General features: G+C 58.8%; 1 protein-coding gene across 3 annotated transcripts in view; it reads left to right on the top strand.

Moving 5' to 3' along the window:
• The window catches only part of Vwce (von Willebrand factor C and EGF domains), a 15,525-nt gene extending 3,322 nt beyond the window's left edge, over window positions 1-12,203 (top strand). Inside the window, exons 5-20 of one of the 3 annotated variants that reach the window (XM_023707067.1) lie at window positions 182-298; window positions 672-788; window positions 1,204-1,332; window positions 1,809-2,209; window positions 2,286-2,379; window positions 3,379-3,461; window positions 4,775-4,862; window positions 5,607-5,692; window positions 6,167-6,284; window positions 6,445-6,510; window positions 7,615-7,707; window positions 8,526-8,608; window positions 9,348-9,438; window positions 9,510-9,592; window positions 9,696-9,792; window positions 11,433-12,203. In XM_023707067.1, coding sequence (XP_023562835.1) covers window positions 182-298; window positions 672-788; window positions 1,204-1,332; window positions 1,809-2,209; window positions 2,286-2,379; window positions 3,379-3,461; window positions 4,775-4,862; window positions 5,607-5,692; window positions 6,167-6,284; window positions 6,445-6,510; window positions 7,615-7,707; window positions 8,526-8,608; window positions 9,348-9,438; window positions 9,510-9,592; window positions 9,696-9,792; window positions 11,433-11,941 — 2,255 coding nt within the window. In that variant the 3' untranslated portion in view covers window positions 11,942-12,203. Of the gene's footprint in view, window positions 1-181; window positions 299-671; window positions 789-1,203; window positions 1,333-1,808; window positions 2,210-2,285; window positions 2,380-3,378; window positions 3,462-4,774; window positions 4,863-5,606; window positions 5,693-6,166; window positions 6,285-6,444; window positions 6,531-7,610; window positions 7,708-8,525; window positions 8,609-9,347; window positions 9,439-9,509; window positions 9,593-9,695; window positions 9,793-11,432 lie in introns of all 3 variants that reach the window. The other 2 variants (XM_004646752.2, XM_023707068.1) reach the window with 2 other exon arrangements.
• Window positions 12,204-16,643: the final 4,440 nt, after the last annotated feature.

Genomic DNA, 16,643 nt, shown 5'->3' with positions numbered 1-16,643 from the left:
GATCATAAACAGGGCATAGTGGTGCACACCTGCAATCCCAGAATTCAAGAGGCTGAGGCAGGAGGATTGCAAGTTCGAGTTTGGGCAAGTTAGCAAGGCTTTCCTGGTGTGTACCCTTTCTTCCCAGGGTGGGGTCCCAGCCATGCTCAGAGCCAGCTGTGTGAGCGTTTTCTCTTCCTAGACATTGACGAGTGCCTGAGCGCCTCCTGCGAGGGCCACTGTGTGAACACAGAAGGCGGGTTTGTGTGTGAGTGTGGGCCGGGCATGCAGCTGGCTGCGGACCGCCACAGCTGCCAAGGTGAGCAGGGGAGGAAGCAGGACAGCCCTGGGGACCGCGCCCCGCGCTGGTCCTCTGAGGAAGTGCTGAGCCACCCAGGTTGCAGATGGGGAAACTGAGGCTGGTCAGAGCCGTAAGAAGGGGATCAGGGCTTGAAAGGCATGGGGCAGAGGAGATACAGGCCGAGGGCGGGGCCTGGGGAAGAGGCAGCCCGAGGGTGACGGCAGGGGAAGAAGCCGTGACCCAGACGGTGCCCAGAGGCCTGGTGAGCACAGCTAGGAGGGCGCAGGCCTGACCGCGTCTGGGAGTCTTTAGGGAAGACAAACGACGCCGGCGTCTAGCAGGGCCTCAGGTGGGGTGCGGCCGGGAAGCCAGCTTTGTCCTGTGCCGGCAGACACGAACGAGTGCCTGGGGACGCCCTGCCAGCAGAGGTGCAGGAACAGCGTGGGCAGCTACAAGTGCTCCTGTCGCAGTGGCTTCCACCTGCACGGCAACCGGCACTCCTGCGTGGGTGAGCCGGCCCGCGGGCCTCTCGCTGCGCTCCAGGGCGTGCGGGGCGGGGCGGCGCGGCTCTCAGGTCGGGAAGCCCGCTGGGCCCTGGCTCCTCTGGCCTGGAGGGAGACCTGCCCTCAGCCGGCTGGCACGTGTCCACAGCAGGACTGGCACCAGGGCAGGTCCGGGCTTGGGGAAAGGCGGTCCCCTGTCCTAAGGGTCCCTGCAGAGCGAGGTGCTCCTCATCTCAAAACCTCCCAGGGAAGGCGAGGCCTGGCGCTGGGCGGAGGGGCGGAGCCTTCCTCGCACGGTCGCTGTCCCCGCCGCCCTCCAGGTCCCCTGCACCGGAGAGGGTGGGCCCGCAAGCGCTGCCCAGGCTCAGGGCGAGGAGCACGTGCTCCCCAGAAGTGCAAGGCAGCCGGGCTCTCCCACAGACGTGAACGAGTGTCGCAGGCCGCAGGAGAGGCGAGTCTGCCACCATTCTTGCCACAACACGGTGGGCAGCTTCCTATGCACCTGCAGACCCGGCTTCAGGCTGCGAGCCGACCGCGTTTCCTGCGAGGGTGAGCACTCGGCCGAGCCCCGCCCCGCCCCGCCCCGCCCCGCCCCTCGGGCGGTCGCCCGCCCTGGATATGGCCCCGCCCCTTGAGCAAATAGCCCTGCCTCCACCCTCCCCCAGGGACGCCACCACTAGGTTGGGCATGGGACAGGGCCAGAATGCCGGGGTGAGGCAATCCCTGCAGGGCTAGGGCTAGGGTTAATTAGGACTTGGGTCAGTTAGGGTTAAGGTTAATTAGGGTTAGGGTTAGTCATAGGTTGAGGGCTTAGAGTCAGGGTTAGAGTTAAGGTTAGAGTCAGGGGCAGGTACTGACTATGGCCTGGGAAGGCTGAAGCCCTCGTTCCTGTGCAGTCGTGTCCCACCACTCTTCGCTGTGGCTGCTGGCTCTCTCAGTCCCAGCAGTCCCTTAAGTCCACAGTCAGGGTGGTGGTGGCCCGAGCCCCAGCCTCCTGCCCCAGTCACCTGATGCCTCTCTTGCAGCTCTGCCCCCAGAGGTGCTGGCACCCTCGGCTATCCTGCAGCCCAGGCCTCCTGCGATGGCGTTGCTGCTTCCTCACATTGGCCAGCCGGGCCTGTCCCCAGGTCACAGTCCCAGTCCTGGGGCCCCAGGTCCCTTTGCTGGGCTTGGGACCACCCACCCTCTAGGACCTTTTTGGCTGTTGTCCACCCCTACTGCTGCTCCAGTACCTGGTGCCTCGCTGCTGGGAACCCTTGGATCCCCCTCCCTCCTCCAGGGGGAGGCGCTTGCCACCCCTTCTTCCCCCCACGACCTGGAGGACCAGAGTCTGGCCCCGGGACTCTCTCCCTGCTGGCACCTGGGAGCCGTGCACGCATCAGGGAGCCGCTGGGCTGTGCCCGGGTGCATGCAGTGCTGGTGCGAGGTGGGTGTGTGCATCCTGCTGCCCACTGCCATGCCTGTGACCTGAAGGTGGCTGCAGTGCCTGCTTGTGCTTCCAGGACGGGGAGGTGACCTGTGCGAAGGTGAGGTGTGAGGCCGTGTGCTCCCACCCAGCACCCGCTCTGGATGGGGGGTGCTGCCCGTCCTGCACAGGTGAGAAGTGGCCCAGGTGAGTGTGTGCGTGCACGTGGCAGTCTCTTCTCTTCTCCCAGCCATCCTTACCCCACGGCTGTTCACACCACCATGCACTTTCAAGTCTCCTGGGGGGCTACGAGCCGTTGGATCCCTGGGCTGCTTGGGCCTCCTGGTCCTGTAGGTGGGGGTTGAGGATAGGCTTCTCTGGGCTTGAGTTGTGACCCCCACTATCTAGGCTGTTGCAACCCTCATTCATTTGTTCATTCATTTCATCCATCTTCCCAAACCCCACTTCTGGCCACATCCCTCCCAGGGTTGCACCTCTGTCTGCCCCAGTTCTCTGTTGGGACCTAGTTGCTAGTGTTGGAAGGGAACTTAGTCCTCCCTGGCCCTTCCCCAGTCTGTACAACCCTGCTCTGTGCACATCCCCGAGGTCTGTGTGCCACAGGGGAGTGCAGGAGGGCCCCTCCTGACAGGACAGGCTCTGAAGTGCAAGGTTGTGGAGCTCCTGGGGAGACAGCCACAGTTACTAGTCTCGCCAGGCGCTGGGGTGCATGTGCCAGCCCTGGTTCCATCCCCAGCACCGCAAAACACAAAAGCAAAAACCAAAACCAAAGAGCATTTTTACTGAGCCCGCGTGGAAAGTGCTGGTGTGTATTACCAAGGTTGAGAGTCCCTCTGTGGCCTGCTGGGTGCATCATGGCGTTTCCATTTCATGATGAAAATGTCAGTGGTGGGGCGGCTCAGTGACTGCCCAAGGCCTCTCAGGGAAACTGAGTCAGCAGCTCAGTCGTGGGCACAGGCGTCCTTTGTCTTATCTGTGACGCTGTCAGTTTAGACCCTTGGGCCCTGAAGGCGCCGATGGCTGCAGGCCCTTGCAGATGTCTCCCGTTAGTCCTGGGGTCCTCGGGTGTCCTTAGGGTGTCCCCGGCAGAGCGAGAGGCCCCAGCTGCACGCTGCACGCTGCGAGGGGAGCCTGCAGCGCTCTGAGGGGTCCCTGCCCCCGTTGCCGTGCAGGCTGCTTCCACAGCGGCGCGGTCCGCGCGAATGGGGATGTGTTTTCGCCTCCCGGTGAGAACTGCACGGTCTGTGTCTGTCTGGTAAGTGCCACAGCCCGGCCCTCGGGTGTTTTCCCAGCCTTCGTAGCTGTCTGGGGCCCTCTTGGGCTGTGGGTTTGAATCAGAACCTGGGGCATTGAAGGGGCGGGGCGTGAAGCAGGGGGCGGGGACACGAAGCAGGGGGCGGGGCGTGAAGCAGGGGCGGGGCACGAAGCAGGGGGCGGGGCGTGAAGCAGGGGCGGGGCACGAAGCAGGGGGTGGGCAGAGCCGCAGGCGCCCAGGCTGCTGGGAGGGAAGGGCTCCAGCCTCCCGGGCTGCTCTCTCCTGGCTGAAGGTCTGCCCCCCCAAACGAACGTTGCTGTACCACCCTCAGCTTGTTGAGAAGCTTTTTATTTTTACTTTTTGCCTTACTGGGGATTGAACCTAGGGTCTTTGCACTGAAATACAGCCCCAGACCATTTATATTTTTTGAGACAAGCTCTTGCTAACTTACCCAGGCTGGGCTTGAATGCTGTCCTCCTGCCTCAGGCTCCCGAGTTGCCTGGCTCGGTGCTTTGCTTGAGGCAGGGTCAGTCCGCCGCGGGCAGGCAGTGAGCTCCTACTGAGAGCCAGGCAGGGCTGGGCACTGTGCTGTCCCGCTGTGCCTTCCGTCTATCTCCCGCCCGAGGTCCCACCTGCTGTAGGCCCTCTTCCCTGGGCCTGTTCCTGCAAGGACTTGGGCTGAGGTCTGAGTCTCGAGCCCAGCTCTGGCCACCACCCCGTGCTCCCACCCTTGCCACCTTTATTTTATTTTGTTTGTTTGTTTATTTATTTATTTGGTGAAGCAGGGGCGGGGATTGACCTCAGGCCCTTGTGCTTGCCAGGAAGTGCTTATTCTACTGAGCCATCTCCCTGGCCCCTTTGCCACCTTTAGACGTGGCTCCTGGCCTGGCTCTGAGGGCGGCACCCATGGCTCCGAATTCTTGTTGATCTCCTGCCTCAGCCTCCTGGGTGCGTGGATCACAGGCCCGCGACCCATGCTCCTCCCACCCCCAGTTTACCTTCACAGTTTTAGAATTTGTTTTTAAATTTATTTCTTTGACCAGCCAGTAAAAGCCCCTCGGGTCATGGCTTAGATGCAATGTGACGGGCCAGGTCTCCCTTTCCGGGTGGGGGGCATTTGGTGTGACAGGGATGGGCTACGTAGGGATCATTGCAGGGGGTCTTCTAACCTCTGGGCAGGAGCCCCAGAGAGGGCCATAGTGTGGTGGCACTTGTTTTAGTCTCTAGTGGCTTCCCCTGGGCACTCCAGGCAGGGAGGGTGTGGCACAGGCAGCCCGTCAGGGTGGGTCCCAGCCCAGCTCCCATCTCTGCAGGCTGGGAATGTGTCCTGCATCTCGCCCGAGTGTCCTCCCGGCCCCTGCGAGGCTGCTCTGCAGCAGGACTGCTGTGCCTGTGCCCCTGGTGAGTGGCTGGGTCCGCCCTGTGCAGGGGGTGGGACGGGGCAGCTGGGGGAGGGCACAGGTCCACCACCCGTCTGCTGCACGGGCAGTGCGCCGTGGCCGCGAGCCAACGGTGGCAGAGGCCTCTGTACCCCTGTGCACTCCGGCCTGAGGTGACGCAGTGCCATCGCAGCCGTCCCTGCCACCCCATGTCCTCCTGGTGGACACCCTTGTGTCACCTCAGTCTCTTTCTCTTGTTTGGACGAGGAAACTGAGGCTAAGAGAGGTCACCTCAGTGCTCAGGCACGCAGCCTGTTAGCAGTGGAGCAGAGCAGTTTGGAAGCCGGTGTTCTCTTAAAATGTTTTAACTTTTACATGTTATATTGTTACTATGATTGTTATTTTGTGGTAGCACGGATGGAATTCAGGGCCTTTGCACTGAGCTACATCCCCAGGCCCCTTTGGGTTTTTTTTTTTTTTTTTAACCTTAAAATAGGGTCTGAAAAGTTGCTAAATTGTAGAGGCTGGGCTCAATCTTGAGATCTTCCTGCTCAGCCTCCCAGAGTGCTAGGACCAATGCCTTTTCACCATGCCTAGCCTGTTACGCTATTTCAATTGGGTTCCTTTCCATGGCCTGTACAGTCTCTGTGAGCTAGCACATGTTATCAAGACTATTGCCCTGCTGGGAGAACAGAGGCCCAGAGAGCATGCGCGCAGGCTGCACGGCTCATGTGCTGTCTGGGCCATGCATCCCCTCTCCCCACAGCACAGTGCCACTTCCACGGCCGCTGGTACTCGGAGGGGGCTGTGTTCAGTGGCACTGGTGATGACTGCACTACCTGTGCCTGCCAGGTAGGTGGCTGCGACCCCCCTGTGCAACTCTGGAGGTGACAGGGCTGGCTGGCTGCCTGTGGCAACGGGAGCCGCCCAGGATCCCCTGGGGCTTGGCCCCGGCACAGGTGCGGCTGTGCCCACAAAGGTTAAGGCTCAGGTCCGGGATGCCTAGCAAGTGCAGTGTCCAGATGCTGCAGTAGGCAAGGTGGGGACCGAGGGCCACCCACTCTGGGCCTTCTGGACACCTGGCGGCATGGGTGTGGCCTGACTGTGGGCGTGGAGCCCAGGCAGGAGAGGGGAGGTGAGCCCGGGTCCGGGATGAGGGGGGCAACACAGCCGGCTCTGTGTCTTGGTGCTGGTATACCCCGGTGGGTGGGAAATGCAGTGGGTGACAGGGTGGGGTATATGAGGAGCAGGGTCAGGCTTGCGTGGTGGGGGCCAGGCTGGGCTCTCCCAGTGGCCCTTACTGTCCGTGCACCCACTGCCTTTCAGAATGGGAAGGTGACATGCTCCTTCATGCCGTGTCCTGAGCCAGACTGTCCCCGGGAGGAGTGGCGGCTGGGCCCTGGCCAGTGCTGCTTTTCTTGTCTTGAGCCCACGCCCCGCTCAGGTGAGGCCAGGCAGGAGGGGCAGCTCTGAGCACTCAGCAGGGGGTGCCTGTGTGGGCGCACGTGTGTTTGTGCGTGTGTTCATGGAGGGCTGTATGTACCTGCAGCTCCAGGCCCCACCCTCGCCTTCTCGCCCACCCCTTCCCCTCCTGCCCCAGCCAGGCTGCTCCCTGGATGACAACGGGGCCGAGTTTCCAGTGGGACAGATTTGGTCACCCGGCGACCCCTGTGAGTTATGCATCTGCCAGGTGAATGACAGCCTGCTCGCCTTCAGCTGCTTCGCGCTGCCCCACTGCGGTCCCCTCCTCTTGGCCGCGCTGTGCTGCGTGGGCCTTGGCCTGCGCCCATGTCTGTGTAGAGTGAGCCTCAGCCCTGGATGTGCCCGGGTCCTGGGCTTCCGAGGTGGGCCAGGCGGGGTGGGGCCTGGCTTAAGGAGAAGGTTCTCGCCAGAGCCGGTGGACGGTGGTGCTCGCCGGGTGCAGCCTCGCTGTGCGTTGGTGCCCTCACTGTAGCCACCCAGCTCCCTTTGCCCTTGCAGGATAGGCCTTGGAGCAGTAGCGCTGCAGCCCCTCGGGAGGCCCCGCCAGACCCGCAGGCCCCGGGCCCAGCCCGAGACTCCGCGCACGCCTGTGTGTGAGGGGCTTGGCCTGCACCTTGTGTGTGTGTGGTGCTGGGGCTAAAACCCAGGTCCTTGTGCATGCTAGGCCAGTGCTGCACTGCTGAGCTACACCCCAGCTGGTTTTAAAATTTCTATTTTGAGATAAGGTCTGGTTCCATTGCTCAGGCTGGCCTTGAACCTGCAATTTTCCTGCCTCTGGCTGTTACAAGCTTGAGCGTGCTTTATGAGAGTTAGAGGACAGCCACCTTCCCAGGGGGCTTCTCTCTGGTGTCCAAGATATTCGTACTTGTTTTATAAGAGAGTAGGAGAAAAGATCGTGAACAGTCAGATTCTTTAACAGGAAAACAGAGAGAAAGCAGGAGAGTGGAAGGACGTGTGTGGGGGGAGAAATCTTCTGAAGCACACATCGTGGTGGGATGTTTTCCTCTGAAGAAAGGATTTTTTGTCCTTGTAGTTTGGGGTGGGCCAAGGCCCAGGGAACACTGGGGGAGAGTGTGGCCAGGAAGACAGGTGCTCTTTGGGAACCCGCCCAGAGCCACCTTCTGGGCTGTGCAGACTCCTGTGGAAGGCTCAGATCACCTTCCCAGCTGTGGCCTTCTGCAGGACCTGCACCCCTGGCTGCAGGGTGGCGCCTTGAGGGGTGGCGAGCTATGTGTATTGCCCTCCTTTGGCCTGGGAGGTGAGTCTGGTGAACCCCTCCTTTCTCCAGGCAGACGGCTCTGTGAGCTGCAGGCGGACAGACTGCGTGGACTCCTGTCCCCACCCCGTCCGGGTCCCTGGGCAGTGTTGCCCCGACTGCTCGGCAGGTGACCCCACCCCAGCCTGCCTCGATCCACAGGGCCTGGGTCTGGCTCCCCCTGCCAGGCCGCCCACCCTGGCCCAGCCTCATCTCCTGTCAGGCCCCAGAGACTTGGCTCTCCCCACTTCACAGAGGAGGAAACCAGTGGTTTTGCTCCCTGTGTGTCTAGGGGCTGATACGTGCCCACTGAGCAGTCACACAGAGCTGGCAAGCACGCCTCGACTGAGCTACAGCCCCGGCCTTTGGTAGAATTTCATTTTGAGATAGGGCTTCGTTCCATTGCCCAGTCTGGGTTGGAACCTTCCATCCTCCCACTTGAGCCTCCCAACTAGCTGGGATAACAGGTGTGTGCCACTGTCCTCAGCTGAGGCTGTGGTTCTTAATAATCGTTTTTTATCTTTTCTACTATCTCAACATGCATAGATGGTAGCAGGAAATGAGAAAATATGCAAAGCAAAGTAAATAAGAGGCCCACTGTCATAGTTAGCTCCGTGGCCTCATCTTTTAGTCTCTGTGACACACACACAAGGCTCACTAGGTATCTTTTGGATGAGTTTTGTTCCTACATCATTCACTTTTCTGCTTGCCTGTCATCATGGTGGAATCTGGGGCCAAAGTAGCACCTTAGCTTAGCCGAGCCTGAGGAGCCGGGAGCCAGAAGGCCAGTGTGCGGGGAGTGGGTGGAGGAGATGGTGTGCATCCCGGCCCACTGCACCTGAGGTGCTGCAGCACAGACACTGTGGTCCCAGCCGAGACCAGGGCTGGGCAGCCCAGCTGGATACTTGCCTCCCGGCTGAGCTCCGGCCTCTGCTCTACTGCTCCCAGGCTGCACCTATACTGGCCGAGTCTTCTACAACAACGAGACCTTCCCATCGGCCCTTGACCCATGCCTCAGCTGCATCTGCCTGGTATGCACCTGCCCCTCCGGAAGCCCCGCTCCCCAGACCCCATGGTCCCTCTGGCTGCCCGGGCCGTTCCTAGCCAGTGTCCACATGCGGGGTTAACAGGACAGTCCAGAGAGTGGAACTGGGCTGGGAAGAGTGTGACCTGGGGGTCCTTCTGGGCGTGCTAGCTCCTCTCCCAAGCCCTGGACCTTCTATGGGTGGGGTACTGGCACCCTGTTCTTTAGAGGGCAGCATCATTGGCCCACACGTCTCAGCCAGGAGGTCTCAGTGCTGAGATTGAGCCACAGGGTTCTTCAGGGCCCCGGGGCGGTGGCTGGGGGCAGTGGCTCTGGGGCAGAGGGGAAAGTTCTGTCCTTTCTCACCATGGCTCACTGTGGGAAGGTGGGAAGGGGACAGGTCTTCAAGAGACTGAACTGCAGGCCCAGCCTGGGGGACCTGGTGCCTTACTCACAAGCGCGGCGGCTATGTGGTGGGTTCCATGGCCCTCAACTCTGCTTGTGCTCTGGCTCCGCCCTTCAAGGCAGACCCAGGTCCTGGTCCTGAGCACTCACCCACTCCCCACAGTCCCTGGGACATCTGGTCAGCAGGCCCCTGTTGACAGCAGAGCTTGTGGATGTGGCCAGGCCTTTGCACTTTGGAGGCCAGTGTCCTAGCAGGATGACAAGGAGCAAAGTCCACTCCTGCCCCAACACCTCCCTGGCTCTGCTGCCTGAGCATGGTGCCAGTATCTCTGTGTCCACAGCTGGGCTCGGTGGCCTGCTCGCCGGTGGACTGTCCCATCGCCTGTACCTACCCCTTCCACCCTGATGGCGAGTGCTGCCCTGTGTGCCGTGGTGAGTGGGGCCGGCCACCTGCCCAGGCTCCAGTGGGACCAAGCCCTCACGCCGTGTCCTGTGCCCCCCAGATTGCAATTATGAGGGCAGGAAGGTGACCAATGGCCAGGTTTTCATGCTGGATGACGAGCCCTGCATGCGCTGCACATGCCAGGTGAGCCTCACGCACCGCCGGCCGTGGTGCACCCCTCTGGCTATGGGCGTGCTGGTATTGTCCTGTGCCCTTGCTCCTAGCAAGAGTGTCCTTGCTTCCTCAGCTGGGAGAAGTGAGCTGTGAGAGGGTCCCCTGTCCGCTGGCCTGCACAGACTCTGCCCTGCCTGCCCCTGCTGGGGACTGCTGTGCCTCCTGCTCAGGTAAGCAGTCTGTGGCCTGGGCTGTTACCTGCGGCTTCCCGCCTGGGTTTTTCTCTCCCAGTCAAGCTAGCAGAAGGCTGCTGGGGAGAGGCCCAGGCCCGGAGGGAGAGTGGCTTCCACAGCACACAGGGGCCTGCTGCCCCTAGTGCACACTGCCATTCCAGCACTCTGGGAGGCTGAGGCAGGAGGACTGCATGTTCAAGCTCAACCTAGGTAACTTAGCAAGACCTGTCTCTAAATAAAAAAATAATAGGGCTGGGAAGATGGCTCAGTGGCATAAGCACCTGCCTGGCAAGTATGAGGTCCTCAGTTCAATCCCTGGTACCAAAAAATACATTAAAAAAAAGTAAATAATAAAGTACTGGGCTTATAGTTCAGTGCAAAAGCCCAGCGTTTAATCCCAAGTACTAGGCAGGGGGGTGGGACCGCATGGTGGACAGAAAGTAAGCAGTCAGTCCGAGGGTGTCAGTGGGAGCAGTGGTGTCTCCCACAGTGCTCCCGGGAGGGCTCCTGAAGCAGGAGGCCCCAGTGATGGAGACAGCAGCTCCTGCATCCCCAAACCGTCTCAGACCATTAGCTTTCCCGAGGCGCGGGCTTGTGCCCACCTCAGACCTGGCTGCTTCTGCTACAGGGAAATTGTAATTCTATCCAGCTGGATGTCAGATGTGCGGAGCTCGTGTTCCTCAAAACCGGACAATGAACTTTAAGGAACCATAGAGATTAAGAGTAGGCAAAATTTACTGAGAGAGAAGCAACTCCTGAGAAGTAGGAGGGGACCCAAAAGTGGGTTGCCAGAGGCCCCACTTCTCTGAGAAGGTTTTATAGAGCAAAATCAGAGGTGGCTATGACTTGGGTCGAAACTATGATCAACCAATAGGATTACAAGTGTAGCTGCTGATCCAGTGGGGTAGCAGGTTGCTTAGCAAGGGCACAGGAAAAAACCAGGACCTTTACAGAAAAGGACAGGTCAGGAGGGCCTAGTTCCCCACCAAGTGACTCATGCCTGTGCAGACGTTGTGGGACCAGGTGACACCAATGCCGGGACACTGCCTGTCCCTGGGAGGCATGCAGGCCTGGTCCCTCGTCTTATCTGGTCATACCTGTGGCCAGGCCACCCACAGATGTGCCTGCAGCCTCAGTGCTTTTTTCTCTGGTTTGCTTTTCTCCCCAGAGGGTGTGCTGGGTTCCAGGCTGAGGCTCTGAACAACAGAACAAAATAAACCACTATTTTTTTAGTGGGGGGGCTTTGATGAGCCAGGGCCTGGCATGCTAGGTGAGCCCTTTCCTGCTGAGCCACTGCTGAGCCCCAAGTGGCTGCTGTTACGGATTTTTTGGAGAATATTCTAGTTTGACAGCAAAACAGAGTTGCAGGACAGAGCTCCTATCTGTTGCCCCCGCTCCTTGTACTGCTGCAGCTGTACCTCAGCCTCCCACACGTGGGTGGCCCGACTGTCACCGTTGGGGAATCTACACCATCCATCTCTGCCACATCGGTACTGCCTGGGTCTGAGCTGGCATCGCCTGGGCCTTTCCTGCTGTCTGAGGCAGACAGGAAATGGAGGTGCACCCGCGCCCCTGCCTGTCCCCGCGCTGCCGAGGCCCTGGGCAGAAACCAAGTGTCTGCCCCCTGTCCTCCCCAGGCTCCCCGCACCCACTTGGCGTGAAGCCAGAGCCAAGCCCTCCAGGAGCCACCCGCAGCCCCCACGAAACCGCGGAGGCCCCTGACCCCTGCAGCTCCTGCCACGGGCCGCCCCCTGCATCCCTGCTGCAGTCCGTGCTCCAGCTGCGCCAGCTGCTCTCAGGGGCCAACGTGTCTCGCCTGCTCCCCCAGCCCACAGGCCAGCCTGGAGCCCAGGCCTCGCCCCGCTGGAAGCCGGGGGGCCCTTCCCCAGGGAGCCCAGGCTCCCCTCCGACACCTCCCTCCCCGTCTCTACCTCCGGCCTCTCCAGGCCAGCCTCTGTCCACCCCAGGCGCCCGGTTCATCGTGGAGGCTTCTCCGAGCCCCGTGCCCGCCCCAGGCTCCACGGCCAAAACTCCCACCACCCGGCTCCAGCCTCGAGGGCTCTCTGAGGCTTTAAAGGCCACCACCCGCCCCCACTCCCAGCGAGTCGCCACGGGGACCCCCCAGAAGGAAGAGCCCCCGCTCTAAGGAGCCCCCTGGCCTGGGAGATTAGGGACAGAGGCTGCCGAAGGGCCAGAGGCTAGATCCCCGTGGGGTGATGGGGGGGTGATGGGGGCGGGCGGGCAGATGCGGCGGGCAGGTGTGGCCTCATGCTCAGGTGTCCAGGGCTGTCCACCGGGTCCTCGTCAGCATGTGAAGGCTGCAGGGCTGGCTCCTGAGGAAGGTGGGCTGCCGAGCCCAGCCCAGGGGCAGCCACCTGTCCCCACCCTATCACCATGATTAAATGGTCACAGTTGCCTTGGCTGCCACTCCTTCCTGTCATCCCTGCCCCAGCCCCTAGGAGGATGCAACCCTGCTGGGCTGTGGACATGGGGGTGGGGCGGCAGGAGGCTGATCTGCCTGCTTTGCTTTCCTGGAGCCCAGGCGGTCCCTACAGCAGGGGACCTTCCCTGGTCCATCCCCAAAGATAATAATCTGGGTGGGAGTCATGAGGAAGATGACTTCAGTCTCCGCCTTGGGGCACTGCGCCAGCCCTAGACTGACGGGAGGCTGTGGGATGGGGCATTGGTAGGAGGGTCGCAGTCCCTGTCTGGGTTGCACCTTGCCCAGCCCTTCATGTCCTGTGCCCTGCAGGGCCGGTAGAGCCTGGGATGTGGAGAGGCCTCAGCATCTGGGGTGGGGCCGAGGGTTGAGGCCTGCTCAGGCCTGGGCCAGCAGTAGGGTTTCTGGTCGCTCACTGCCCTCACAGGAACTCGCTGCAGTAAGTCTGCAGTCAGCGTGGAGCGTGCAAGGCTGTGTGCCAGAGCTCCCAGAGCAGGGCCAAGTGGCCCCGAACCCTTCCCAAGGAGAGGCCTGAGGGTGTGGTGATCCAAGCTGCCCCCTCTGCCGGAGGCAGCAGTGGCTCCGTGACCTGGGGACGGGCAGATCAGAACCAGTGGGAGCTTGCTCTGCCCTGGGGCCCAGTGTGTGCGGGCCCCTGCTTGTCCCACTATTGGTCAGGCAGTCTGTGTCTGGGTAGCGGCCTGATGGAGCTGAGTGCTTGACCTGAACTGGCCCCGCATCGCAGCTCTCTGCCTCCCTCCCACCCTTAGGGTTCCAAGCAGCTTGTAGGAAACAGAACAGTGCTGTGCCTCAGCTTCCCCAGCCGGGGGGCCTCCACCCGGCAGGGTCCAGACCTCCTTTGGGAGGCTGCCATGGAGGCTGCGACCACATGGCCTAAATATAAACCTGTTTCTCTTTCTTTCTTTCTTTCTTTCTTTCTTTCTTTCTTTCTTTCTTTCTTTCTTTCTTTCTTTCTTTCTTCTTTTTGTGGTAGCCTCAGGAGGTTACAGAATCACTTTTTTTTTTTGTGGCTGGCTCAGCCTGCCCTGGGGTGCAGGGCATTGAACTGTGGTCCCTGAGCTTGCCTAAGCATGCACTTTAGACCGCTGAGCTATCTTGCCGGCCCTCAGAATCACTTTCAATCACTGGTTCTAACTGCATAGAATGCCCACCCCCCAGCTCCAGTACTGGAACAAAACCCAGGGATGCTCTACACTGGGCTGCACCCATTTGTCTGTGCGTGTTTATTTGTTTTTGGAAAAAGGTCTTACTGTGCAGCTCAGGCTGGCCTTGAGCTCACTTTGTAGTGCAGCCTGGCCTCGAACTCACAATGGTCCTCTGGCCTCAGCCTCCAAGTGCTGAGATGACGGGCTTGTGTTACAAAGCCTGGCCATTATTTTTCATTTTGAATTGGAATTTTGCTGACTCACTGGGGTCAGCCTCTAACTTTTGGTCCTTCTGCCTCTACCTTCCAAGTAGCTGGGATTACAGATGTGCACCTTTGCTGGGATTACAGATGTGCACCTTTGCACCCGGCTTCATGTTTATGAAGTCCAAGGTGGCCTGTGTCAGTGTCCTGTGTTCATGTGCTCTCTTGCACTGGACCCTGGATTCAGAGCCCAGCTGTAGCATCTCTGACTTCATGTGTGCTACAGGGAATATGTGCCAGCGGGACCCATCTCAGAAGGGAAGTTCCTTGGACAAAAGGTTCATGTCTGTCTTTTTTTTTTTTTTTTTGTGGAACCGGGGATTGAACTCAGAGCCTTGTGCTTGCCAGGTGAGTGCTTATTCTACTGAGCCATCTCCCCGATGGAGATGATGTGTCTTGTGTTGGCATCATCTTTCTTGGGGTTGCCCCTGGGTGAGCCTGAGAGTAAGTTCAAGCATTTGGTGTCATAGAAGTGGAATTTGTAGAATACCTCTGGCTGAAGTGAACGTGAGGTTTGGAACAAAATAATGACGAGAAGGGAGGAGGAGCTTGTATTGGGTGGAGCTGCAGCTGGCCACAGTCGATACGAATGCCAGTGTTGTCCCAAGGTTGTGAGGTGCCGCACTTCTGGGCAGGTGAGGCACCGGAAATGCAGACTGATGAGAAAACGGCAGTCTGGCTTCCCTGTGCATCTGTCATGGCTGAGCTGAAAGCTAGGGACCTGGACACTGGCCCAGGCTCATGGTTCACTGGCTTGTGCTTGGGCCACTCCTCAATGCTGTGACCAAGCACTGTGACCCTCCCAGAAGGCCTGGATCTGAACAGACCCCTCCCTGAGCATTCCATGGAGGCCTGCAAGGAAAGGTGACCCCCATGTCCCATCAGCTCCCTGGACCCCACTTCCACACACTGTTCCATTCATGTGTTTGGGGGGAGGACCGTAGTAAGGAGACCCAACCATGAGCCAAGAGATCACTAGTATCCCTGAAAGTTTAGTGCGGATAAAGCCCAGAAAGAAAGTCCAGGTGCCTCACAAACAGAAAAAGGAGAGGCTTCCAAGGCCATAGCACATCCAGCCAGTACCAGTGTGCATCGTGTGACTAGCCAGCTCAGCATTTGAGTAAGGTCAGTGTTGTGGGCTCACAATCAATATAGGAATCCAAGTAGCCAGTTAAAGTTTGAAGATTTTTATTAGCTGAGCTCAGCGACTGTCAGCATAGACCCGCGTCCGAGTCTAAGTGACCAGAAGACATGCGTGTATATAGAGGGAATGCGCAGTAGATCTCGCTTGTCAAGCAGTTAGCTTAGCACCCAGCCTGCCTGTCAAGCAGATTTTTTTTTCTTGCTATACATCTGGCTTTTTTCCTGTCACTGTTTAGGGTCAGCAGTTTCTCAGGGTATATTTCCTCCATATGATAGGCTTGTGTTTACAACTCTGGGGTCAGCTGAAGTTTTTAGGGTTAACAGCTTTCTCAGTGTATATTTCTTCTATATGGTAGGCCTGTTTTGACAACTCTGAGGTCAGCTAAAGTTTACCATGGCAACACCTATGCTAAAGGTCTGGGTTTAGGCCATCAGTCAGCAGTGACACCCTGAGATAGGCAAAGGCCAGACTGGCTCTAGGCAACCAATCAGGCTTTCCCATGACAGTGGCAGACTGTTTCCCAGAGCACCTATCTTCTGGCTTTCATGTATTTGCATGCTGAGTTGCCTGGGCAAGAGATCCTCTCCAAAAAAAGGAGGATGGGAGCTCAGGCACACCCCGCAGTTCTCCTTCCGTGCATTCCTGGGGGCAGTGACCACACCGATGTAGGGACGTGAAAATCCCAACCTGGCCTGAATGAGCTTGTGTTCTCTAAAACCGAAGAATGAATTTTAGGAACAAACGGAGGCTGAAGGTAAAACTTTATTGGAAAGGAAAGCTTCTGTCGGAGAGGGACAGAAGGGGGTCCCGAGTGGGTTGCCCAGGAAGCTGTCTGCTTCTGGTTATTTTATAGAACAAAACCATGCGGGGCTAAGGTAGAGACAAAGGGGTGCCGCTTAGGCAGATACAGGGTGGGACAAAACTATGGTCAACCAATGGGATTACAAGCACCATTGCCCAGGTAAAATTTATTAGGCCTAGGACCAAAAGGGGTAGCGAGTCACGTAGCAAGCGGGCGACCTTATCTGGTGGCCTTCAATCAGTGATTCTTCCTGACTAATGAGCAATCCTGGATGCCAACTTTAGGGAGGTCAGCGTTTGTTTGATCTTTAGGTCTGGCTCACACCAGAAGCATCTCCCCAGTAAGCTGTCTGGTTTTTGTCACCCCCTTCGAGGGCCTGTCCCTGTCTAACTACCTACAATATTTCTATCTAACTCAGGCTGCCTGCAACAACACCACTGCCCAAAACGCAAGGGTGCAGCCTGGCCCCGGGAGGCAACTCCTGCACCTCCCCATCTGACACCTGAGGCTCAGTGCCCCGGTTTCAGCCGGCACACCTCTTGTCATCATCACAGGAGGGCAGGTGATGGCTTAGGCGCTAAGGACCAAGTGGACTGTCGAAAAGAGCAACTGTGTTGGTTGAGGAGGCTGCCATAGATTTGGCTGTCAGAATTAATGGCATAAGAAAAGCTATGAGAAACCAAGAGGCATTTTCATTAACATGTCACAGAAGGAAGGTGTCCCGAACTAGTCTTCCTGCAAAATAACAAGAGCAACATGTACTATAACAACTGGTACAAGTCTCTACGAAACGGGAGGCAAAGACTCGAGACATTGAGCAAAGTAGTCACTACCGCACAGCCCTCATTTATTCATGATCCAGACTTCTCCCTAGCAAAGTACAAGCCCAAACCCCAAGAATAATGGGCAAATGCTGAGAACAGATATACACAGAAAAGAGCACGGCTCCGCACCGCCCGCGTGACTCCCGAGTTCATCATGCAGAGAAACATGAAGTAAGACGCCGACACTCGTCCCCATTCCTCAGAGGGCA

Source organism: Octodon degus, unplaced genomic scaffold, assembly GCF_000260255.1.
Source record: "Octodon degus isolate 3935 unplaced genomic scaffold, OctDeg1.0 scaffold00279, whole genome shotgun sequence".
Classification (NCBI taxonomy): Eukaryota; Metazoa; Chordata; class Mammalia; order Rodentia; family Octodontidae; genus Octodon; species Octodon degus.
The sequence above is the reverse complement of the archived record's forward strand: the minus strand, read 5'-3'. Positions and strand labels throughout refer to the sequence as shown.